This window comes from Cynocephalus volans, chromosome 10 (genome assembly GCF_027409185.1).
Source record: "Cynocephalus volans isolate mCynVol1 chromosome 10, mCynVol1.pri, whole genome shotgun sequence".
Taxonomy (NCBI): domain Eukaryota; kingdom Metazoa; phylum Chordata; class Mammalia; order Dermoptera; family Cynocephalidae; genus Cynocephalus; species Cynocephalus volans.
Window position 1 is genome coordinate 4,796,149 of NC_084469.1, and position 25,820 is coordinate 4,821,968.

Here is a 25,820-nt window from a genome sequence, read left to right on the forward strand (position 1 = left end):
CCCCCCGCCCCGGAGCTCGCCTCAGCCGCCTCGAGCCTCCATTTCCCCCCGCTCCTCCTCAGGAGGGGGTGGGAGGGATGGGTCCGCCCAAAGCCCTCCTACTCCGGGAGGTGGGGGTCTGTCGCCTCCTCCGGGGGTCTCCGCAGCTCGGGGTTCCCCTCCCCCACAGTCACCCCCAGCGCCTCAGCGTTTCCCTTTAAAAAAACGGAGCCGCTCGTAGCCGCCACCACCGCAGCCGCCGCCGACCGGAGGGCGCATGCGCCGGGAAGGAAGCGGGCGGGAGCAAACCGGGAGCGGAGAAGAGGGAGGCGGGCCGCGCTATTGTGAAAGGGGCCGCCACCGCCTCGAGGGGGGCGGGGAGGGGGCCGCGGGGGCCCAGGCGCGGGAGGCCGGCGAGGGGAGGCCGAGGATGAGGGGCGAGGAACGAGGAGCGCGCGGAGGAGCGGGGCGAAGGTGGGCTGCCGAGGGAGGGGCGAGCCGGGGGAGGGTCAGGAGAAGGAAAAAAGGGCGAGGGTGGCCACGGGTAGAGGGGGGATGCCGAGGTTCCCCGGGAAAGAGAAGCCCGAAAGAATTAAATTGAGAGGGAGGAAGGGGGCTTCAAGAGGCAGATACCCCCTTCCTGGAAGCGGACGGAGCGCTGCACGTACCCGGCCTGCCCCGGGTGGCCCCTTCCCAGTCAGGCTCCAGGCCCCTCTTGGAACCTGCGAGTGTTTCATGGGGTAGAATTGAAGCTCCTCCACCCGCTGCCCTCCCCAAGCAGTCCCACACTGGTACAGGAGAGAATGAAGTTCTTTGTCTCTACGGGGATTCAGACCAGAAACGAAGGGACCTCTGGTTCCCAGGGGGAGGGAAATCCATGATGAGGTTGCCACAGCCTCCTTGGGATGAAGTATTGCCAACTACCAACAGTTCTTTCCCAGCGGCCATCTCCCCCAGCCTTCTTAAGTCACTCCTAGCATCTTCTGGAGGTTGCTGAAGGGTTAAAGCAAAGGAAATCTCTGAAGGGATTTATACCTTTGCCGGGAGTAGGGATACTTTAGGGTATTCTCTGTTGAGCACTTCTTCCTATCTCTCCATGTTCATTATGTGTGTGTGTGTGTGTGTGTCTTAATTTGCAAGCAACTTTAGCCAACAAGTCCTCACAGAATTCCTCATGGAAGAAACTTTTTAAATAGTTAACTGACTTTTTCTTTTCTGTCTGAGGTGTGCTTTTAAAAATCTATATAGAGGGGGAGAATACTAACATTCTCTGGCCTAATGTGAAAGCCTTTAATTAAAAACTGTGTTTGCCTTGTGGGCCCAAGGCCAAAGCACTGGAAATTTTAAACAAACGGGTGTGAATGTGTTAAGCCAAGAGAGCCCCAGCCCTCTTCCACCAGACTGTATGGCCTCAGATAGGAATGGAGGGGGTGAGGGTGGGGGCACATGGAATATGGTGATGTCTTTCAGTGTCAAAACTTTCAGTAACATCTCTATGCTGACAATTCCTAATTCATATCTTCTTCCCGGACTCTTCCTCTAACTCCAAAATCATATATCCAACTGCCTAGTATACATATCCAGTTGGATGTTTAACAGGCATTTCAAATTTTCAACTAAAGTCAAGCTCCTGAGTTTCCCCTACCCAAATCCTGCTACTCTTCCAGTCTTCCTCTCTTTCTCTGTCACACCAATCTGATCAGTCCATTAATTCTAGTGCCCTTCTTTTTTTTTTTTTTTTTTTTAAAGATGACCGGTAAGGGGATCTTAACCCTTGACTTGGTGTTGTGAGCACCACGCTCAGCCAGTGAGCGAACCGGCCATCCGTATATAGGATCCGAACCCGGGGCCTTGGTGTTCTCAGCACCACACTCTCCCGAGTGAGCCATGGGCCGGCCCAATCCTAGTGCCCTTAAAAATATATGTCCAAAATCCTATACCTTCTCAATACTTTCACAATTTCCACCTTGGTCCAAGCCACAGTCATATCTCCGCCCCCCCCCCTTTTTTTTTATTGCGGTAACCTTGTAATTGGTCTCTCAGTTTCAATCTTTGCCTTCCCCCACTTAAGTCTGCTCTGAGCAGCCATAGTGATCCTAGTAAGACTTAAGTGAGATCGCGTTCTTTTTCTATTCAAAACCCTCTCGAAGGGCTGACTGGTTAGCTCAATTGGTTAGAGTGTGGTGTTATAACACCAACGTCAAGGGTTCAGATCCCCATACTGGCCAGCCACTACAAAACAAAAGCCCTCTCATGGCTTCCCATCTCACTTAAAATAAAAGCAAAATCATAATAATGGGCTCATGGTGCTGTTCTCCCCTTCATTCACTCCTGCTGTACTCACCTTGCTGTTCCTCAAACACACCTGGGATGTATGTGCTCATGTCCTTGCACTTGCTGTCCCCTCTACCTGGATCACTCTTCCTTCACATATCCACATTACTTCCTCCCTCATTCCTTCAGCTCTTTACTAGATATTCGTCTTTTCAGTGAGACTTTCTCTGGCTACCCTATGTAAACTTACAACCCCCTCCAAACTCCCTCTCCTCCTTTTCTGTTTTATCTTTCTCCATAGTACTTACTACTGTTTACCATGTAATTTACTTTTTCATTGTCCTCCCCCACTAGAATGTAAGCTTGATGTTTTGTTCACTGCTGTATCTTCAGCGCCTAGAACCATACCCGACACAAAGTAGGCATTTAATGAATATCTGTTGAACAAATAAATGACCTGTTTAGATATATTAACAGAAGATATCTACCCTTGACTTTTAGCTTGGTTGAGGGTGGCAGTCGTATAACATTAATATTATATAAAATATAGTGAAACCTGGGGAAGAATAAAGTCAAAGAGCACAGAAAAGACAGAACATACTATCCAGAAGGAATTGAAGAGGAGTGACATCTAAGGTGAGTCTTGAAAAGTTGAGATCATGAAAGGCATTTCAGGCAAAGGTAAAAACATTGCAAAGGCTTGGGATAAAAGGAGGTATTGGAGAAAGTGGGAGAAGTTTGCTGGGGTGCAGACTGGGTAGTGGGGAATGTGGGAGACAAGACAGGCAAAATGGGTTGAGGCCAGATTATGAAGATCTGAAGGCCCAATTAGGAATGTATAATTTATCAGTCATGGTAAACCATAGGCAGATTACCAGCAAAGCATGGAATGATTAGATTTGTGTTTCTGAAATCTAACTTCAAAATTTGTGTCTGTACCAAAAGCAGGAGGCCAACTTGAAGGCTATTAGTCTGGGTGCGAGATGATTAGTGGTTAATCTAAGGTACTAGTGGTATGGGGGTATAGAGGGAGTGACAGGGAGGAGACTCAGCAGTTAAGAGCAAAGATTCTGGTTTGGAACTGTAAGCAGTAATCACAGTTCTTCCATATATTAGCTGTGTGTTATTTAACTTCTCTACCTCAGTTTCCTCAACTGTAAAATGACTATAATAGCACCTTACCTCACAGGTTGATTATGAGGATTAAACAAAATCATCCATATAAAATGTTTATCATAGTCTGTGGTACCTGGTAATGCTTGATAATGTAGTTATCACATTACTAATTGGCAGGACTTATTGATCAATAGAAAGGAGTGGGCTGAGGAAGAAGGAAGACTTTATGGTCAAGATTTCTAAAACCGGACAGATGGCAAATCTCTGAACAAATTGCCTACGTTTTCTTCCTCTCTAGACAAAGTATGGTCCCAGATCAGCATCACCAGGAAACTTGTTAGATATGCAAATTCCTGGGCCTTATTCTAGACCTAATGAATCAGAAATTCTGGGGTGAGACCCAGCAATTCATGTTCTAACAACTCCTCCAGCTGATTTTGATGCACTTCAAGTTTGAGAACCACTACTTTTGAGTCTATACTAGTCCATTTTCTGCTGCTTGTAACAGAATACCTGAAACTGGGTAATTTATAAAGAACCGATTTTTTTTTTTTTTTTTACAGTTTGGAGGCTGGGAAGTCCAAGTCCAAGGGCACATCTGGTCAGAGCCTTCTTCTTAGTGGGAACTCTCTACAGGGTCCGGTGGTAACCAGGGTGTCACACAGTGAGAATGAGCTGAGCAAGAGAGCTAGCCTCCTCACTTGCTCTCCTTTTAAAGCATTCGGGCTGGCCAGTTAGCTCAGTTGGCTAGAGCGCGGTGTTATAACACCAAGGTCAAGGGTTTGGATTCTTGTACTGGCCAGCTTCCCCCCGTCCCCCCTCCCCCAAATATCCATCAGAACCACGCCCATGACCACCCATTAAACCATGGATGGATTAATCCATTCATGAAGGTACAGTCCTCACAATCTTATTTCCTCTTAAAAGGCCCCACCTTTCAATAACCATAATTGGATTTCCCACCCTCTTAGCACCATTATAGTGGGGATTAAGTTTCCAATCCATGAAGTTTTGGGGGACACACTTGACTGATACCAGAATCTATACCAAGGATTGGCCAATTTATTCTTAAAGGGCCAGAGTGACTATTTTAGGCTTTGATGGCCATAGGGTCTCTTGCACTCCTCAACTCTGCCATTGTAGCACATAAACAGCCCCAGTAAATGCAATGTGTGGCTGTGTTCCAATAAAATTTATTATGTGAAATTTGAACTTCTTATAATTTTCATGTGTCATGAAATATTATTTTAAAATTTTCAACTATTAAAAAATTCTTAGCTTGTGGGACATACAAAAAAGGCATTGGGCTAAAGACATATAATGCAAACTGGAGCCAGTCTAGACAAAATGGGAAAAAAGCACTATATAGTACCTAAGTAAATCATTGTAGGATGGCTGAAAACTGTTATTAATTCTGAGATTACAAGTTTTCTATTTTGTGTGTGTTGAAATGTACTTTATTTTATGAAATGATAGTGATAATAAATAGCATTGGCAAAATAAAAAGCTGGCAATCCTACGTCAGTCTCAACATTTTTTTTTTTTTTCTGGAAACTTTACAGCTCTGAAATCCAAAGTCTAGGATTTCATTACTCCAAGCTAAGTCAACATGATTTTCTCCCCCAAAGCCAAGGCTGGAATTTTTGGACTGAAGGTCTGATCTTCTTGATCTCAATTCATTGTATGGCCTGGATAAACCACCAGAAAACTAAAACGTGGGAAGACAAGGTCTTCTAAGAAAGCAAGGGGAATTTTTACTTCTAAATCTTTAGATTTTAAACTGTGGTGATCTCTTAACTAAGACATATAAGGAAGTGAGCGCTCAAAGAGCAAAGGCTAAGAGGGAGAAAGCGGAGTTGCTAGCTGTTGAGGAAGCCTAGGAAAACAGTGTTTAGGATCCATAAACCAAGTCCCTAAACAATTCTTCGACTATTTTATTCCTAATGGGTTACTGACCTTTCCTTTTGCCCTATGGCTAAGGGTACGGACAGAGTTAAAGCCGACGATTTCACCATCCCTCTAAGGCTTACAGAATGGCGGAATTCCATTTTATGACCTACATTCTTTGAAGAGAATGTGGAAAGGGCATGCAGTAAGTCCTTTTACCTGATTGCGTCTTGGTTCTCCTAGACGAAAAAGAAAATGGAAATAAATCATCCTTAAGGTAGCTTCCAGTTTTAAGACTGCATGAAGCTGCGTTTTCCTGCTAACAGTGGGGCAGAACTAGGTAGTAAGGAAATTGGTTTTGGCTTCTCCCGAGGGAGACAGGATTCATCTGGGCGGCTTCCTGAGGCTCTCGGAAAGGTAAATAGACTGGAGTTGCGTGGCTGGGCCACGAAGCAACGAAAGGAGACCACTGGTGAAAGAGGCCACCTTTCCCTTCTCCAGCTGGATGGGGGATGGGAAACCAGCATGGAGCCACAGAGGCTTCCGGCTTCGAAGCCTGGCCCCGGCTCAGAGCTCTTGTTGGCAAAAATCCTGCTCTGAGTTCCAGGCCTCCGTGAGCAAGATGCTGTGTTCGTGTACCGCTCCCCTTCCCTGTGCGGGGGCCTCTCCCAGGGTAGCACACACCCTCCCTGCTGCTCCCCCCCCCAATAAAATCACAACTCAAATTTGGGTATTTTTCTCTCTCTGCCAGCCCCGCCAAAACTTTCAGCGCGTCCCGCCCACTCCACGTGGACCTCCCTTCCCTGTCCCAGCAATCCTTGCGAGAACCCCACCTCCAACACGTGACGGATTGTTATGTTTCTTTCCTGGGGCTCCTTTTCAGCTGGCACCACCTAAGGACTGAACAAAAGTGCCCCCTTCAGGGTGAATGTGGGGCAGCAGCCTGGGAGGGGGGGGAGGTTAATAAGGGCTGGAGTACAATAGGGGAACGGGCTGCCTGTGCTTAAGATATTTCATATTCACATAGCTCCCTCGTTAATAACTTTAAGGATTAGGCAATTCAAAGAAGAGGGGCTGGCCGGTTAGCTCAGTTGGTTAGAGCGCAGCCTTATAACACCAAGGTCAAAGTTTCAGGTCCCCTTACCAGCCAGCCCCCCAAAATAAAAAAAATTAAAAGATCAGATAAAGTCAAGAGAAGGGATGTCATCAAAGAAATTTACTTTGGGGTGGAGTTGGGCTGCAAAGTTGGTTACCTCTGCTCCCATTCATGATGTTGGCAGAGTCCTCAGATCCTCCCATACTAGGCAAGAGCCAAGAGTTCCCTTACTATGGGCTGGGTGATGGAAACAGAGTTTCTCCTATGGTGGGTGAGCTGCTCCTTGCCTCTTTCACACCCTGGTTCCCCACTTCCCCAACAACATTGTAAGCAGTTCTCTCTTTATGGGCTCTGACTCCTCAAGTTGACATAAATTTTTTCCAAAACACAGTCTCCCTCTCTCAGCATTGGGAACATTTGCCCTGGATGGGAAGAACCCCAGGAGATCATGTTGGAGGAAGGAGTGGGCAGGACAGCAAAAATTAGTCCAGTGGGAAGTCTTGGTATATGGAACAAGGGGGCTAAACAGGAAAAGCTAGAAAATAGGTCAAGTGAAGCCAAACAGAGGGAACCAGTTGCCTTGGGGACAATTCTCACCTAAGCTTTGTCCATTTTTCACCCCACTGCGTTCTCCCGCATGAAATGTGGGGTTGAGAGACTGGATAGGGAATTGGAGTTTTGGAATGTGTGAGGTTGGAGTCCGACCAGGGGAAGGAGTCGTGGGCAATGCTCAGAGAGGGAAGGGTAGGAGTAAGTAGTGCAGGCAGGGAAGGGTGAATTTAAAATCAGAATTATCATGGGACCATTTGTCCCTCCAAGGTCATAGGGGTCATGAATAGTAGATGGCCCAAGAGCTACGAAGCTCAGAGCCCAAGGAAGGGAACTCATTTTAGCCAAAAAGTACACTACCAAGGGACATGTTAAGGAACAATGTGTGGAAGAGAATGAAGGAGTCCTGGGTCACCTACTTTTAAGGGAAAGAACCCCAAAGCGATAAAGCTAGAAGGTTGAGGACTCTGGCCGGGACACTTGCCCTCCTATAACTCAGCATCTGTCAGCGCTCCCATTACCAGGTGCTATTTCTAGAGTCCTGGGCTTCGGGAGAGGAAAAGGGAGGGGCGCGGGCGGAGAGACCAAGGGAGACCCGATAGGCTCCTCCCAGCAGCCCAGCTGCAGTTCCAACTTTTAGCCACTCAGGGGCTCCCGAGCCCAAGCACAGACCAACAGTGAAGGAGGGAGTAAGGAAAAGAGAACTAACGCGCCTCTAGAGGACAGCTTGGGATGTCAGGGAGGATCCTGAGAAGAGAGGTGACTCAGGGGTCATCTGCTCTGAGGCTGCAGACCCTTCGCATGGTCGTTGGGAAAGCATCCAGCCTTAACCCTTCTCTCTAAAGGGACTCACGGCATTGGAAACCAACTCCCCACCTCTTACCCTCACCCCCTTCTCTGTGGTCATTTCCTCCCCTGCGCGTTTCCTCCTCCCCTCCCCCATCCTTATGGTGGGAACCATCCCCCAGCCTGTCAGCGTCTTGAGGAGCGTTCTCACCCTGGCTGAGTGCCAAGCTGTGGACTTCCTGGGCTTTGGGGTGGGGCTTGGCCGAGGGGAAGTCCTTTGGACAGGAGAGCCACCCAGTCCTGCACCGCCTGCCCACTTTCTCTCTCTCTGCTGAGCAAAAGGTTCATCTATCATTCTCTGTCACCACCACCTAATTTCCTCCCCCTACAATAGAATTTCCTGCCAGAGCAAAACATCCACTATCCGGAGGCGGTGGTCACCCTAAACATTGTGGCTCATAGTGGGAGAGAGGGAAAACACCTACTTAAGAACATGCCTTCCCCATTCTACGAGGCCTGTAGCTGGAAAAAGGGATTCAGTTGCCAGGGTCTCGAGGCAGGGAGTTTGTAAATGGTAATGTGTCTCTGGCGGCTCCTTCTCGATCCTTCTCAGAACGCTTGGGTCTAAAGAAGTATACGAGGGCTGACCGGTTAGCTCAGTTGGTTAGAGCTCAGCCTTATAACACTGAGGTCACAGTTTGGATCCTGATACTGGCCATCTACCAAAAAATAAAATAAAGAAGTACACGGGTCTCTATACAGGTAAACCTGGGAATAGGTGGATTTCTGCATATTTGACCTCTGCTAAGCTTCCATTTCCCTCGAATAAATGAGCTGAAATCTGAATTCACTTTTCCACATCCAGACCAAAGAAATCGTTCCAGCCCACTGCAGCATTAGTGGGGGTATTCAGCAAGAATGGGAAGGAGGCAGAAATCACTCCAAATCTCATGAATAGAGACCAGGCCTGTCAGAGACCTCTGGCTCCTATCCAAGGGGTCACTGCTCAGAAACGATTTTGCATTTAGGGGAGGAGAGTATTCTGATATTGTCCACAAAAGGCCCTCAAGTGATGAAGTGAGAATTCAGTCCTGTGGCGCCCCCTGCCTCACGGTCCCTCAATGCCACTTTTGCATCCTGTCTGCCTGATGTCATCATCTGTAGACCTGTGCCAGATTCCCAAGTTCCTATCTTGAAACCTCAGCTCCCACACCCAGGGCCTAGGGGAGAGCCAATGTAGGTCACTGCAGCTGAGCCTGCAGGGCTGTCTGCTCCTTGAGCCTAGAGCCTTTCAAGCACAGAGAGGAAGCCTTGCAGAGAAGCAAAAGAAAGGGCTCTATGAGAATCAGAGGAAAGAATATTCCTCAAAAAAAAAAAGAAAGAAAGAAAAAGGAAGAAGAAGCAGGGAGAGGCCAGGAGTCAACTGGTTAGACTTGAAACAGGAAAAGAAGCTCTGCTCCTGAGAGCTGTCCGTGATGGAGGGCAGGCCCGAGGAGAGGGGCTGGGCATGATTCCCATCCCTGGCTTCCCCTCTTCTCCCCCTTGCTCTGTCTGCCTTGTAAGGGAACCCTTTGGATTTGGTGTCCATCCCCATTCTCTAGTCACTTTCCGGGCTCCAGTTTCATTCTCAGGAGCCTTTGTGATTTGCCTTAGAGACCCTCTGCTTCCTCTGCCCACAGTTTCTGGGTCTCAGGAAGCTGGAGTAGGCCAGGGTTGTCCCCGCCCTTCCCTATTGAAAGACTTTTCCTGCTTATCCGTTAAACTTATTTTGCCCAGGGAACTTCCAACCCTCTGGGACTTTTTTTTTTTTTTTTTGACTCTCCCTACCCTTGCCTCTGAGATCCAAAAGGGTATGTGTTTGTGTATGTGTGTGTGGTCCTCATTTTCTTTTAATTATGCATGGGGAGTCAAGGGTCTATGGCTGTAACTAGTTTGAGGTCCCCATGGCCAGCAGAAATAGACAAGGGACCAATTTCTACCTCCAGCCTCAAAGTGATTTAAACCACAAGCAATTGTTCTAATAGCCTCAGGACAAGAAGAAAAGCAGGTAAGATGGAGGAAGGATAAACAATTACAATTCTAGCCTTCTCTTTCCTTTATTCTTGCCCCCAGTGTCTCCCACTCTTCTTTGAGATCTCAGCTACTCATTATCCCACTACCGTTGTGCCATTTGTCCTCATTTCCAGATCCTTGCACACAAGAGGCACTCCATAAATGCTTTGTATACTGAATCAAACTAAATATGATTATGCACTCTGGCTGAACTTTGAGATGAAGGAGCACCAAGAGGGAAGGAAGACACATCCCCAGGTCCTGGGCTAGAATGTCCTATAGAACGGATGGCTGGGGAACAAAAACCTACAGCAGTGGTTCTCAGACTTCAGTGTGCACCAGAATCTCCTGGAGGGCTTTTGAAAACTCACATTGTTGAGTTCTGCCCTCAGAGTTTCTGATTCAATCTGGCCTGGGATGGGGCCTGTGAATTTGCATTTCTGACAGACTCCCAGGTGATGCTGACCCTGCTGCTGAGCCTGAGAACCATTGTCTGAGAGAACCCCAGCCCCTCACCCCATGTTCACCACCAAGACCTGTTTGGTTCCAATTTTATATAGTTTAGGAAGAAGGAACAGGTGAGAATTGTGAGCACGTGACTCCTGCTCAGCCCTTCACCCCAACGTGTACAATGATGTTAGAAAGATAGGGCAAACGTAAGCATCAGTCGGCCTAGGACTGATTATCCATTCTATCTTTTTATTTTTTTATTTATTTATTTTATTTTATTTATTTATTTTTTTAAAAGATGACCGGTAAGGGGATCTCAACCCTTGGCTTGGTGTTGTCAGCACCACGCTCAGCCAGTGAGCAAACCGGCCATCTGTATATGGGATCCGAACCCGGGGCCTTGGTGTTATCAGCACCACACTCTCCCGAGTGAGCCACGGGCCGGCCCCCATTCTATCTTTTTAAATAGTCCATTGACTCCATCCTTATTAAAAGTCACTTCCCAAAAAACATGTTTTGCAGCAGCAACAGAGCACTAGGAATTTCCTGTGGTGAGGCAGTGCCAGCATGGGGAGGGGTGGTGCAGTGCTGAGCGAGCGCCTTCCCTTGGCTCGGGCAGGGCCACGTGCCCCACCCCCTCGTTTGCACATGTCTCTGCCGCCACCACCACAGCAGCCGGGCTGTTTATGAGCGAGTTGTTGTGGTAGAAATGGAGCAGGCTGCACATGCCCAGGCCATGTGACCCCAGCAGCCCGCGTGAGCCTCGAGCCGGCACAAACACACTTGGCCCTGTCTTCCACCAGCTGGAGAAACAGGAGGCAAGATGGGAAGAAGTGAAAGGGCACTGGGCTCCCTTCTTGTCACCTGGCTCTTTATCCTGCTTCTGTCTCCTTTTGTCTCTCCTGAGCCAGCAGGGGAGCAAACACCCAGGAAAGAAACATGGTTTTCCCAGGCATGTTCTCCTCCCAGGCAGCCCCTTGGCTTTTACATAACCCAGAGCCCTAAGCCCCCAAAGAACAAAGGGCCTCCCCAAGCCAAGAACACAGACGCCCTCCCAGCCCTCTGTTGATGTGCTGATGGCAACCCAGAGCCAAGACTCCATTTCCCTGCAGCCTGGGTTCCCCAAATCAGGCTACGTGTCCCCTCTTTCTAGGAAGGAGGATGCCACACACATGTGCAAGTGTCCACTCCAGGAACAGAACAAGAGAATTCAGGGATTTATGGGTTTGGGGACATGAAGCAAAGGTTCTATCTGCAGTAGCAGTGGTCTGCGAGGTTAGCGGACAGAACGGGGAAAGCCCCTCGGCCAATTGGGGATAGGGAGGAGCTGAGGGCTGTGGGAGACCTGGGAGGGCTTTCACACTAACCCCTGTCCAGCTGGAGAACAAATGTGGGCAGTGTCCATCCCTCATGGAAGTGTTCCCTCCCATCTGCCTGGCCCTCCCAGCTGGGTAGTGGGTCCTTTCCTCAGCATGCTAACCGAGACCCCCACCTGCAACCCTCTGCTCCCGCCCCCCCAACCATGACCCTGTTTCTCAGCAGTGGTGCCTCTTGCTGGGAAGAGAGACTGTGCTGGAGTCAGGCGGACAGTAGGTTAGCAGGAACAAGCAAATGAAATGAGCACGACCCACATTTCCTCGTTGCACCAGAACTTCACAGATCCTGCATTGCAGAGCTAGCGGGTTTTTTTTTTTTTTTTTTTTTTTTTTTTATCTCCGCTGGGCCCCTACACACGTCTGCATTTTTGCAACCAGCACAGATTTTTTTTTTCCAGGGTGCAAACCGTGCATTCTAATGAGCCAAAGCTCTTTCCTGAGGCATTGAAAATCTCTTTGGCAAATTGCTTCTTCCCCCCTTCCCTCCAATTTAGAAGAGGGGGAGGGATCCCAAATTTGTGAACTCGCATCCTCTCTCTTCTTTCTCTCCTTCCCCTGCCCTCCTCCCCCCAGATACCGCAGTCTTTCCAGCCCAACTAACAGCTGCAGACCCGGGGAGAGGGGTGGGAGGAGGGAAAGTGAGCCTTGTTCCTTCTTTCCACACAGGCTGAGCTGGCCGGGCGGGGGTTGCTTTTTTTCCTGGGCAACCCATTGCACCCTCCCTTCCCTCCTCATCCTGGCCAGTGTTTATGTAAGCCTCCCAGAAGCTACACACGGCCCCTAATGCAGTTCCTCCGAGGTCCATCCTGCTCACGAGGACTGTCATGAGCCTCTAGCCTTCCCAGGCAGCTGCATGGAGATCTGCAGAGGCCCAAGGAATGGGGGGACACTGGATAAGGAGAAGGTTTGAGATGCAGCTTGTGGTAAGGCGGGGAGACGCAGGAGGCAGGCATACAGCCCCCCCATCCCCAACACACACACACGCACACGCACACACACTCTCCTGCATCTCAGTCTTACAGAGGCTCAAGGACAGCCAATGGGCAGGTGCAGGGGCTGGAAGATGACACCACAAGTGGGCTCCAGCAGCAGCATGGCAAAGATTGAACAGGAGGCCTCGGCATAACATATACTGGATACTGCTGACCTCCACCTCAGGAAAAAAACCCCATGCCAGAAAAGGGGTCATCTGGGGCTTAGTCTTCCACTGTCAAGGACAGTTCATGCCACCTTCAGGATCCTGTGATGTGGGTGGGATCCTGGGCTCTAACAGGGGGACCCTCCTTCGAGTTCCTCAAAGCATCTGCTGAAGAAGCATTGGCCCAGGATGGTGGCTTTAGGAAGGGCTGGTTTTAGAGGTGCATAATGCTTAAGCAGGTATACGGGATGTTGTTTCTTTAGGGCTTTTTACACAATTTCTGTCTGTCCTTGGCGGCCTTCCATGCTCTCTTTCTACTTTTTTTTTTCTCACACTCTCTCTCAACGGATCTATTCTTAATACAGACCCCTAGAAGAAAGCATCACAGGGCTTTATAGGGCCCTGACCTACCTGCTCTGCTCTCCATACCAGCTGCAGCGGTTCAGGTAATGAAGAGAGTTCAGAAGCTTCCTTAAGTACTCACCTCTGTAGCAGTCCATGTGTAAGATTTTTTTGGTTTGTTGGTTGGTTTGGTTTTTTGCACTCTATTCTGTTCCTCTTCTACCTCTATGAGGGGAAGTAGTGTGGAGAGAGGGAAGAGTTTAAGGGAAGAGGAACTTTGGCTGGAGTTAAGAGAGGTTCTGGGAAGCTGAGGTACTTGGGGGGCAGGAACCAGGGGTGCTTTGGGCTTCTGTTCATGGTGAGATACCTCACTTCCAAGCACCATCATTGCTGGGGAAACACCAGGATCAGTTTGCTGCTCAGACATCCCCCCTGGGGTAATCATTCTCTCTAGGAAGGGCAGTCTTGCTAATGGAAAGAGTTTCACCTTCAGGCCTGGGGGTGAACCCCCGGCACTGCCATTTTCATCGTGATGTTGATATTGACACTGGTAGTTCCAAGAGATGATCTCCATCAGCTCCGCTATTCTTTGATGACATCTTCTCAGTCTTAAGTACTGTACAGATACACCTTCCAGACAAATTGCCTAGTCCCTCTGGCAGCCCAGGCAAGTTACTAAATGTCTGTAAGAATCAGTTTCTCTATCTCCAAAATAAGAATGAGACCTGCAGCATAGGGTTGTTGTGCATATTAAATGAGGTAATGTGTGTAAAGCACTGAGCACAGTGCCTGGCATAGAGTTAGTACTTAATACATATTTTTTATTTCCTTTCCTTGGAAAAAGCAGTAGTGAGGTGAAGATAGAATTGGAGGCAAAGCACATCCATGGAACCCAGCCCTGGTTCACACATCACTCCCTCTTTTTCCATCTCCCCCAAAGAACAAATTAACTCAGACTTTGTCCCTCCTGTGGCATGTTCTTGAAGTTCTCCCCAAGATATTGAGGCTTTGGGTAGAGTAGGGAAAACTATCTGGCCTTTCAGGAACTAGAAAAAGGATTCAGTAGGAGAGGGAATGAATCTTTCCCAAGTGTATGCCTGGCTCCCTGATTGGGGGCATCCCCAGGGTTTCTGTCCCATGTTTGCATCACCTGGACAGACAGGTTTTTATCCTGGGCAATGGTTCCTTTGTGAGAAAGGAGGGGGATGGGAAGGCACCTACTGAAACCTGACCTGTTTTCAGCAAGGACCCACCCTTAGTCAGTCAGTCAGTCAGTCAGTCAGTCAAGCAGTCACCCCAAGATTTAGGCCACCCAGAATTTGCACAGGGCGTTGCCCTGTGACCCAGAACAACCTACTGGCAAGAAGAATAGATCTTGGATCAAACACATCCACCCACATCCAGTCACAGCATTTACCCTCACAGACTCAAACATGCAGTCTCACACAACCATACACAAACACATACACACACACACCAGAGCTTAGAGCTCTTAGTCCTTTTCCTTCCTCTACTCTATTTCTGCAGTCCAAAGAAATTGAGGAGACTTAAAGACATATTTGGAAACACACATACACAGGAACCAACACTCCCTCTAAATGGTGAGGTCAGTCCCCAGAATCCCAGACTCTGAGGAATCTAAGTAGAAGTGTGCACAACATGGAGCCAGGGCTGTACATTGCTGTGCCGGGTCTTAGATGTTCTTCTGTTCCACAAAGATTCAATCCGAGCACAGTTTATTAAGAGTCCAGTTCCTTCTTGGGCTGAAATGTGGTGTTTGTGTGTGTGTGTGTGTGTGTGTGTGTGTGTAGTGAACTGGAATGTGTGTGTGTGTGTGTGTGTGTGGTGAACTGGAATGTGTGTGTGTGTGTGTGTGTGTGTGTAGTGAACTGGAATGTGTGTGTGTAGTGAACTGGAATGTGTGTGTGTGTGTAGTGAACTGGAATGTGTGTGTGTGTGTGTGTGTGTGTAGTGAACTAGAGTGTGTGTGTGTGTGTGTGTGTGTGTGTGTGTGTGTGTGTGTAGTGAACTGGAATGTCCAGCTGGTGGGAGGGGAGCAAGGTTGTGTAGAGATGCACCTGTTGTCTTAAGGTCAAGGTTGAAGTCAAAGACAGGTCAGGATTCTACTTCAGGGTCCCCAAGGGCCAGATAACCCAGCCTTTTCCACCTCCCTTTGGTGGCTCTGGGTCTCACAGTCTCCGCTCTTCTCCCAGCAGATGCTGGTAGAGAAAAGAGCAGGGTAGACAGACTAGAAGCTTCTGGAGTCAAGGCAGAGCCCTGCCTTTTCATTTTGTATCCCTTTCACCAGTTATAGAAAAAAGACCCCAAAGTTACTTTCTTGTCAGGGAGAAAAGGAGAGGCCCTGTAAGAAGTGCAGAGAAAGGAGAGAGCAGAGGTAACCCCCCTCCTTTGCCTCCTCCTTCCCAGCCTCTGTCTTCATACCACACAGACTGCAAAACAACCCAGCTTCCTGCCAAGAGTAGAGTTAGGCTGACTGAATTTCACCTCTCCCTGCCTCTGCTCCTTCTCACTAGCTGTAAACTCAGGGAGGGAATCTTGACCCCTGACCCTCCCCCTACAGGGACAAACACCCAGCAAGTAGACAGGGGATGGGCAGGACCACCACAGCAGCAAACAGAGCTGTGGGTTTCAGGGAGGACCCAGGACAATTAAAGAGGGTGAGCCAGTGGTGGTGATGGGACTGGTGGGAAGCTAGACGTCATGCCAGGGGCCCTGACTCTGAGTCCAGCCCTGACAGATACCTGGACTCTGGCCCTGGCTCTGATGGACAGTCAGGAAGGTCACAGAGACAAGGCAATGTAGGACATGGCGACTCACCTCCCAGCTTTCCCTCCAAAGCCCAGCGGGAGGAGGGAGAGGGGGTGGAGGCTGAAGTCAAAACCAAGTTTTCCTGAAAAGCCTCTTTCCTTGTTTGTCCTAGCCCCTCCCAGTCCCTCCCACGCTCTGCTGCAGCTTCCCAGCTCTGGGCCAAAGGGCAGGGCAGGGCAGGCCGAGGAAAAGCCCACTGCCCTCCCTCTCCTGCTTTTCTTGGAAGCCAGGGGAACAAAGCTAAGGCCTAGTCCATTCTAGGGAGGGAGCCCATGCTGAAAGCCAGAAGGTCAGTGGTCAAGCCAGTTGCCCAGCCACCTTTCCTTCAACCAATCTCACTGTCCTTACTACCCAGCTCACTCCCTCCTTGATGCCCATATTCCTTCTCTACCTCTTTGGTGGTGGTCATGCTTTCCAGGCATCCATTGGTATTGCCCCAGGAGCTGCCTGTGAACAAGTGGAGAAGGGCTTCCTGTGTGAAGAAAAGCCTCCCTAGAAGCACTAGGGCTAAGGAGGAATTAGCAGGAAGAGCAGGCAACTCAGGCTCACTTGGCTGCTTGAAGAAGCTTCTATCTCTCCCTACAACCTAAGCCCTCTAACAGGATAGACCTCTACTTGAACCTGTTTTTACTCATGGGCCAATTGCTGCTCTGAAGGGAGAGGCTGGCTGTTTCTAACCCCTGTTCCCTGTTTCAGTTGCTCATCTACCCATCTCCCTGATGTTCAGTGTGGCAGATGAAACTAGCAATGGATGTCTGACCTTGGGCCAGTCCCTTCTTCTAAGCCTCATTTTCCTCATCAGCAGAAGGAGGGAGGATTAAGAAGATCTCCATGTTCTCCTCTGAGTTACCTTCTGTGGAATCCACAGGCTACCTTCAACTACTGAGGAGGGGAGATGGAGGAGGGTAGGGATCACTCTGCCCACAGGGCCCTGCCTCACCTCTGCCCCATTACTTTAGGGCCTCAAAGCACTTTCACCATTAAGTTCCCTTCTGTTGTCCTTTTTATTTCCCAGACAAAGGGGGATGACTCACCCCAAAGTCACATCAAGTGGGTGGGGTGGTGTCATATAAGCATACAGGGAGTTCCTAGGGACATCCCCATCTCCGTGGCAACTCCTTTCCCTCGGGATGTCCTCCCTAAGGGGAGTAGAAGCAAAAAAGGGTCACATTTCCCTTAGGTCTCACGATCTGGATCCGCAGCAGAAGCAGCTTTAGCTTCTGACTCCAAGGAAATCTCCCTCCTCTGTTCGTTTCTCTCCCCGCGTCACAAGTAACCTCAGGGCGAGGTCAGTCCTGCAATCACTTGAAGCCCTCAGGTTTGCAAGGTTTGCAAAAAGGGCCTGTTAGCTTTGATCTCCCAGGGAGCAGCCAAGCTCGCCAGTCCCTCCCCAGGAATTCACATGCCCCGGCCATACAAGCTTTCCAAACACGCCATCCTGACTCTTCAGTGCACCCCACCCCACCCCACTCTCACCTCCTCCCTGGTCCCAGCGAGTGCTTTTGCAAAGCAGAAGGGGAAACATACGCAGCCCGACCACTTTGTCAGCGGACTACAAATCCCGACAGTCTTGGCATTGCGCAGGCGCACGGAACTCAACGTGCCGGCTGCTGGAAAAGTGTGTCACTGGGGCACGAGGCGCTCCCTGAGATCACATGGTACCTGCTCCAGTGCCGCGTGCGGCCCGGGAACCCTGGGCTGCTGGCGCCTGCGCAGAGCCCTCTGTCCCAGGGAAAGGATCGGGCAAAAGGCGGCTGAGATTGGCAGAGTGAAATATTGCTGCTGAGGGAACGTAGCAGGGCACACGTCTCGCCTGTTTGTGCCTGGGTGCCCCATTTCTCCCCATCACCTACTTACTTCCTGGTTGCAACCTCTCTCCTTCTGGGACTTTTGCACCGTGAGCTCCAGATTCTCTACCCTGCAGCGCTGCGGAGCCGTCAGGCAGTGGCACCCCGTGCACTGCAGAGACCCGTCCCTCCTTGCTACCATCTAGCCAGACTACTGCAGGCTGATTCCTCCCACAGACTCTCTCTGCTCTTCTCATGCAAAGCAGACCTCCGTTGCCTCAGCGTCCTACCCTTCTGCAGGGCTGCAGTCCAGCCACTCCAAGACCTTGCTGCAGGGCGCCTCAGATCCTGATCGTGAGCCGCGGGGTCCACTCCCCGCCCTCAGCCAGTGCCCAAGGGGCGACAGCTGCAATCGCAACCTCCAGTTTGTGTCAAGGTCCAGTTTGAATGACCTCTCTCAGCCAGTGAAGACATGACGACACTGGACTCCAACAACAACACAGGTACTGAGATTCTTTTGCCATCATCTTTCTTTCTCTGTCCCTGTCTCCCCACCTCCATCTACTCTTTATAACAAGAGGAACTTTCTAAGGGACTGGGGACTCCCTCGACCCGGGGGAATTTGTTAGTATGCTGAGGAGCCATAGGGTGGAATTTCGAGCTGCATGTTCGGGCTGGGAATTTGCCCAGAAGCGTCCCCCTCCAACCCCCACGCCTCATAGTCCCAAAGCTCCCTGAGCCCGAGGGACTCGAATCCCGGACAGGAGGAAATGGAGAGCGGGTATGAGTGGTGAGGTGAGCTTCGGGGGTCTGAGAGCTTTAGAGCAGTGCTCCGAAACGCCCCCATCTATCCAGCCCCTGCAGCTGTGGTGTGCCTGACTTCGGAAAAAGGACCCCTCCCTCCTCCCTTCCCCTCCCGCTAGTTCCCGCAGGCTGGAGGGAATCTGAGAAGCAGTGGGGCGGCTGGGACAGAAGGGGGAGGGGGAATGGGTTGGATCTCACTGGGGAATCCTCAGTGACAGGAGGAAGCGGCACTTGAGAAGTCCGGAGCGTGGTGCTCGGCCTCAGGGAGGGCACCCACAGCGCCCGGGCCGCTGGGAAGGCTCACATGGCCGCAGAGCCGGGCCCACGTGCTGCGTTTGTTTTCATTCAGCAGAAGTCGTGGACGCCACCCCATTGGTGGTTACCTCCAGGCCCGGTTACATAATGAGCTCCGCCCCCCCGGTCGTCCCGGCAACGCGTGTGTTCCCTTCTTTCCTCCCCTCACTTGCCCCGGCCCAGCTCGCGTTTAGGGCCCCGCCCACCATCCGGATGCCGCGGGGTGGGGGGCGGGGGGCGGGGCTGCTGCTCCGAATTGACAGGAAGCAGAGAGGGCGGGGCCTCGAGATCCGGGGTTTCTCGTTGGGGAGCCACGTGCTAGAGGCACACGTGGAGCGGGGACGTGAGGCCGGCTGAGGGCCTGGCTCCCGCCCCGCCCCGCCCCACCGAGATCTGGGTGAAACTGGGCTGACTCACCACCCCCGCTTGCCTCCTTTTCCTGTCCGCCTGCCCGGCAGCCTCCCCTCCATCACCGAAGCTGAGAAAGATGGAGCCATGCCTGACCTCTCATGGCCTCATGGTTACACTCCTCAAAGGGACCTCACACCTAACCACCCTTCTTCTCACTCCTTTCCTTTTTATTCTCTTTGCACCTGCTTCACTGTACTGCGTTTATGCTCAACTTCTCCACATTCTGAATTCTTCCTGTTCCCCAAGCATCTCTTTCCTTAGTCCTGCAAGCGCTGTCTTCCCCCCACCTCCATCAAACAAACAGCAGTTTGCCTCCTAAGGACTCCCCCCAAGTAGTTACATCCCAGAATCATAGCTGAAACCATAATGTCTTTCTCTCTCTCTCTTTTTTTTTCTTTGTCACAGAAAGGAAAACTAGACCCAGAGAGGGGAGTTTATTTACTCTTAAGTCACAAAGCAAGTTGGTGATGATAGATCTAGAACTAGACTCTTCTGAGTGTGCCCCTCACTTCAGGCAGGAAGTCTGTCTGGATGAAGGTCTCACTCCCCTTTTGGGGACAGATAAACTAGGTCAAGTTCATTTACCACCAAACAAATATCCCATCCCCCACCTCAGTTGAAACTGTAGGAGCTGATCTGTTGTGCAACTATTTTACAGGGAACTGGGTTCACCCTGACCAACCTTGAGCTATTTTAGGGCTGCCCTGCCCAGTTAAGTGTGTGTCAGTGGGTGAGCAAGACATGTGCTTCTGTAGACTCGGTGGCATAGCATGTGTCAGCTCCCACGTGTCCTGGGATCCTCCCTTCTGCCACCCCACCCATGGCAGTCCAAGCTAGGTGCTTGGCAGAAGTGTGGCAGACAGGTCACCTTTTTCTCTTGCTAATACCATGGGAGCACATCCACCTGGTTGGCACTAGGGGGCCAAAGTCCCCAAGTGGTCAAGGAGCCAAGGTCACTGTCAAAAGGCTGAGTCCTGGAAGGGGGAATTCCTGAGCCCTGGACAATTTGTACTTCACTTCCACCTCCTGCAACTTGCACCGCTAAATCCTTCCTGGACTGAGATAGAGTCCACTGTGACTCACTTTCTTGGAGGGCAGGGGATCCAGGCTGGGCAGGTTCCTTCCCTTTAGTACCTTCAGAGAATATGTCTCCCCGTTTGTGGGGAATGTGACTGTCTTTTGTAAGACCTCCACTCTTTACTATTGGCTAGCTGACCCTCCATGATCCATGCTCTCATTCCTGAAATGGTCTTGGTGTTGAAATTGGCAGCTGGTTAGTTCGTTTTTTTTTTAAGATTGGGCACCATGAATGGCACTCCGTTGCTCATTCCGTCACCAGTTCTGCCACTGACAGACAAGTAAGTCATTAGCTGCAGTTGATATTCTCAAGGAAGATGTCAAGGGCAGGGGCATACATGCATGAGATACCCACAGGGGTCATGCCTCATACCTGAAGCAGAAGCAGAATGTATCCTGCAAAGAGTCGTTGTTGGCCATGCAATGTCTAGCATGTGTTGGGGAGTTGCTAATTAACTCCAAAGTTAGGGGCTCCACATGGTTAACTTCTGAGTGGCCAGCAGTGTCTTGGGGAGACAGATGGAGGATGAGCACTGGTGGTGCCCTAGGACCAAAGACATGGTGCCTAATACCCCCTTCCCTTGTGTTCTCCCGCCAGGTGGCGTCATCACCTATATTGGCTCCAGTGGCTCCTCCCCAAGCCGCACTAGCCCTGAGTCCCTCTACAGTGACAACTCCAATGGCAGCTTCCAGTCCCTGACCCAAGGCTGCCCCACCTACTTCCCACCGTCACCCACTGGCTCCCTCACCCAGGACCCAGCCCGCTCCTTTGGGAGCATTCCATCCAGCATGAGTGACGATGGCTCACCTTCTTCTTTATCTTCCTCATCGTCATCCTCCTCCTTCTATAATGGGAGCCCCCCAGGGAGTCTACAAGTGGCTATGGAGGACAGCAGCCGAGTGTCCCCCAGCAAAAGCACCAGCAACATCACCAGTGAGTAAACTTCCAGCTGATTGGGGGAAGGGAAGCAGCCCAGGGATAGGTCGGGAGTTGGTTTCCATGTGACACAGTTATTCTCAGGACCCACCCTTGCCTCAGGGATTTCTCCTACAGTTCTGTCAGCCCCTGTCCAGTCCAGTCTAGCCTAGTCATTCCAGTGCCCTCTAGACACCAGAGCTCCTCCTTAGCTTTTCCCTCTCATATCTCTAGCCACTTAGACGGGCCTCTCCTGCTCACCTACTGCTCGTCTCTTCCCACAGAGCTGAATGGCATGGTGCTACTGTGTAAAGTGTGCGGGGACGTTGCCTCGGGCTTCCACTATGGCGTGCATGCTTGTGAGGGCTGCAAGGTGAAGTGGGCTGGGGGTAAGGGCTGGGGCAGGTGTGACCCCCTCCCCCAGGACACATCGGCCTGACCTAGATGGAGATGCTCACTAGCTGCCTCTGCCCTCCAGGGCTTTTTCCGTCGGAGCATCCAGCAGAATATCCAGTACAAAAGGTGTCTGAAAAATGAGAACTGCTCCATCGTCCGCATCAATCGTAACCGCTGCCAGCAGTGTCGCTTCAAGAAGTGTCTCTCCGTGGGCATGTCTCGAGACGGTGAGGCGGCATCGCCACATCCTCCCCCTTCCTTCCACCCAAAGTTTCTGAATTAATCCTTCCCTTTTAAAAAAGTCCCAAACAGAGACACAGCGTACTGCGGAATGCCCATGTTTCATCCTCTTGGGTCAACACACACACTTCTTTCCCATTGGTCCCTCTGGTCACCTCTTATTGGCAATCCTTACTTGGACAACACCCTTGATGGGTGTGGCCTTGCTGGTTTTAGTTTTGGTGTGGAAGCCCAAGTCTTTAGGGTCTTCCCCTTTCAGGAGAAAGGAAGGAAGGAAGGAAGAGAAGCATGTGAGTGTGTATAGGACTTCCTGACGGTGCTCTCATCCTGTTGCAGCTGTGCGTTTTGGGCGCATCCCCAAACGAGAGAAGCAGCGGATGCTCGCTGAGATGCAGAGTGCCATGAACCTGGCCAACAACCAGTTGAGCAGCCAGTGCCCGCTGGAGACTTCACCCACCCCACACCCCACTCCAGGACCTATAGGCCCCTCGCCACCCCCAGCTCCTGTATCCTCACCCCTGGTGGGCTTCTCCCAGTTCCCACAACAACTGACACCTCCCAGATCCCCAAGCCCTGAGCCCACGGTGGAAGATGTGATATCCCAGGTGGCCCGGGCCCATCGAGAGATCTTTACTTATGCCCATGACAAGCTGGGCACCTCACCTGGCAACTTCAATGCCAACCAAGCATCCAGTAGCCCTCCAGCCACCACCCCACATCGCTGGGAAAGTCAGAACTGCCCACCTGCCCCCAATGACAACAACACCTTGGCCGCCCAGCGTCATAATGAGGCCCTGAATGGTCTACGCCAGGCCCCCTCCACCTACCCTCCTGCCTGGCCCCCTGGCCCTGCCCACCATAGCTGCCACCAGCCCAACAGCAACGGGCACCGTCTATGCCCCACCCACGTGTATGCAGGCTCAGAAGGCGAGGCACCTGCCAACAGTCCACGGCAGGGCAACTCCAAGAATGTTTTGCTGGTGAGGGCACTGGGGGAGGGGGAGGGGGAGGTGGGCAGGCAGGGGGCTGGCCTGGAAGAAGGAACATAACATAGAGCAGCTGGGTGTTCCCGGAGACTAAGTGTGGGGATATCCTCTTCCCAGGAGAGGACGTCCTGCCCTGCAGTCTGGGCTCTGCCTGGGAATCCCCAATCTCCACCTGGCACCTGATTGCTACTTTACCTGAAAGACCTATCCTCCAAGGCCACAGCCCGTAGCCCAGACAGAATCTGGGGCCCAGCCCTGCTGGGAGGGTCCATCTGAGCCAGCCTGGTTAACACTCCCCTCCCAAATCCCTTCCTTCCCCAGGCATGTCCCATGAACATGTACCCACATGGACGCAGTGGGCGAACCGTGCAGGAGATCTGGGAGGATTTCTCCATGAGCTTCACGCCTGCTGTGCGGGAGGTAGTAGAGTTTGCCAAGCACATCCCCGGCTTCCGTGACCTTTCTCAGCACGATCAAGTCACCTTGCTTAAGGCTGGCACTTTTGAGGTGAGTGACTCTTTGTGCTCCCTGCCCTTGACCTTGGGAAGGATCTAGCAGAAAGGCTTGGTGTATGGGGTGGGCAGGGGCTCTGAAAGGCTTTGGAACCCTAGCATCTTTTTTCTTACAGCCTCTGACTGTAGAACCCCTCACTCCTGCCTCTGGGTGGCTGAAACTTCTGTTATCTCAGCTGGAGTTTAATCACAACCCATTACATGAAAATAACGCTTTAGTGTACATTGCTGTCCCCATTCTAGACATGAGTAAATTAACTTGTGAAGTGCCTTGCCCGAGGTCACAGCTAGTGACAGAGTTGAGACTCAGATTCAGACCTGTTGGATTCTGAAGCCAGTGGGATGCTCCCCGTGCTTCCACCTTGGGCTCCCCACTGCCCATCCAGAAACAACCCCCGCTCTACTGAGAAACCTAAGGCAGCACAACTCAATCCTTTGGCAAACTTTAGGGGCAACTTGGCAAGGGCTTCTCCCACCCCACCCAGAATGACTGTCCATCCCCCCCCCCCCCCGTTTAGGTGCTGATGGTGCGCTTTGCATCGTTGTTCAACGTGAAGGACCAGACAGTGATGTTCCTGAGCCGCACCACTTACAGCCTGCAGGAGCTCGGTGCCATGGGCATGGGAGACCTGCTGAATGCCATGTTTGACTTCAGTGAGAAGCTCAACTCCCTGGCGCTTACCGAGGAGGAGCTGGGTCTCTTCACTGCAGTGGTGCTTGTCTCTGCAGGTTGGTCAAGCTCTCGCCTGACCAGGGGCGGGGGGGAGGAGGCAGACGCAGTTCAATTGAACACACCTTTTATGGAGTACCTACTCTATGCCAGGCCCTGCACCGGGCACTGGGAATACAGACATGATTCAGACACAGTCTAGCTTGGGAAACAGACTCATGCCCGACTAATTATAAAACAGTGAGATAAGTGTCACAGTAGAAGCATGAACCAAGGAAGCACAGACAACTATTTCTGCCTGGGGGAGCTGGGGAAGGAGGTGACACTTGAGTGGGGCCTCAAAGGACAAGTAAGATGTTGCCAGGCAGAGAAAGGGGGAAGGGCATCCCAGGCAGAGGGAACTACAGAGCAAATAGCAAGGGATCTGGGACATGTTTGGCCTGTTCAGGGAAGGAGAGTGGCCTTGTGGGATGGGAGGTGACCAGCCCTGCTGAGCCCACGCTCCCAGCATTCAGGCACCTCCTGCTCTTGGGGCGCTCCTTCTCCGGCGGCCCCGTAGGCCCTCTGTGGGGGCTTCAGGGAGGGGCTGCACTGCCTGTCGGGTCCTCACAGACCTCTGGGTCCTCGCAGACCTCTGGGTCCTCGCAGACCTCTGGGTCCTCGCAGACCTCCGGGTCCTCGCAGACCTCCGGGTCCTCGTCAGAGGAGCTCAGGGAGTCTGCCTCACTGCTGTCGTCTTCCCCACAGACCGCTCGGGCATGGAGAATTCCGCTTCGGTGGAGCAGCTCCAGGAGACGCTGCTGCGGGCTCTTCGGGCTCTGGTGCTGAAGAACCGGCCCTTGGAGACTTCCCGCTTCACCAAGCTGCTGCTCAAGCTGCCGGACCTGCGGACCCTGAACAACATGCATTCCGAGAAGCTGCTGTCCTTCCGGGTGGACGCCCAGTGACCCGCCCGGCCGGCCTTCTGCCGCTGCCCCCTTGTACAGAATCGAACTCTGCACTTCTCTCTCCTTTACGAGACGAAAAGGAAAAGCAAACCAGAATCTTATTTATATTGTTATAAAATATTCCAAGATGAGCCTCTGGCCCCCTGAGCCTTCTTGTAAATACCTGCCTCCCTCCCCCATCACTGGACTTCCCATCCTCCCCTATTTAAACCACTCACTCTCTCCCACCCTTGTCTAGCCCCGACTTGTTCTGTTCCTGTCTCAAATCCAACAGTTCACAGCTGAGCTGGCTTCTGTGGTGTGTACTCGTTTGGGGGTTAGGGTGAGGGGATACTGCCAAGGCTGGGGGGCCACCTCTCCATCTGGTCAGTTTGTGGGGTGAGTACTCTGCCAGCAGATGGGAGGATATAGGGAAACAGCACACAAGTCTAAGGGGGGGTGCCCAAGGGGGTTATTTTCATCATATATTTATTACATAAATATATAGTAAAATAGACGAGCAACAATTACCATAAAAATATCTTTCTTTAAAATCCTGACCCAAAACACAACGGGGTGAAAAATCGCACATAACAGACATACTGATTGTCAACATGGGGCAGGAGTAGGAGCCCCTCAAGTCACCCCTACCGGTCCTACCCCTCCTTGGGGAAGGGACCTACCTCCTTCCCTGTTTCTGGCCACAACCCCCCTCCCCCCACCCCAGCACCAGCTTCTCATACATTCAGTAGCGCCTCTGGGCAGTGTCCCCCTCCCCCCACCCAGGAGTTCCCAGGGCAGGAATTACTGTCCCCCTTATGGACGGTGTCTATGTCACACGCCCTGCCCTCTCCCAGCCCTGCAGACCCGCCACCAGGGGAAGGGGTAGGGGCTCCTCCCCCACCCTCCCCAAGTCCGAGCAGGGAG

At 51.5% G+C, this 25,820-nt stretch overlaps 1 protein-coding gene and 1 long non-coding RNA gene across 2 annotated transcripts; both read left to right on the top strand.

Annotated features, from left to right (window-relative positions):
* Positions 1–390: 390 nt before the first annotated feature.
* On the top strand, positions 391–4,520 carry LOC134386801 (uncharacterized). Its single transcript, XR_010024554.1, has 3 exons — positions 391–453; positions 2,804–2,889; positions 3,933–4,520. It is a non-coding gene; the product is annotated as an uncharacterized LOC134386801 (long non-coding RNA).
* A 13,043-nt stretch (positions 4,521–17,563) lies between these two features.
* NR1D1 (nuclear receptor subfamily 1 group D member 1) lies at positions 17,564–25,045 on the top strand. Its single transcript, XM_063110577.1, has 8 exons — positions 17,564–18,164; positions 20,846–21,181; positions 21,448–21,536; positions 21,642–21,786; positions 22,136–22,779; positions 23,107–23,292; positions 23,816–24,026; positions 24,715–25,045. The coding sequence occupies exons 1-8, from the start codon at positions 18,134–18,136 to the stop codon at positions 24,912–24,914; spliced, it is 1,842 nt and encodes a 613-aa protein (XP_062966647.1). The 5' UTR covers positions 17,564–18,133; the 3' UTR covers positions 24,915–25,045.
* Positions 25,046–25,820: the final 775 nt, after the last annotated feature.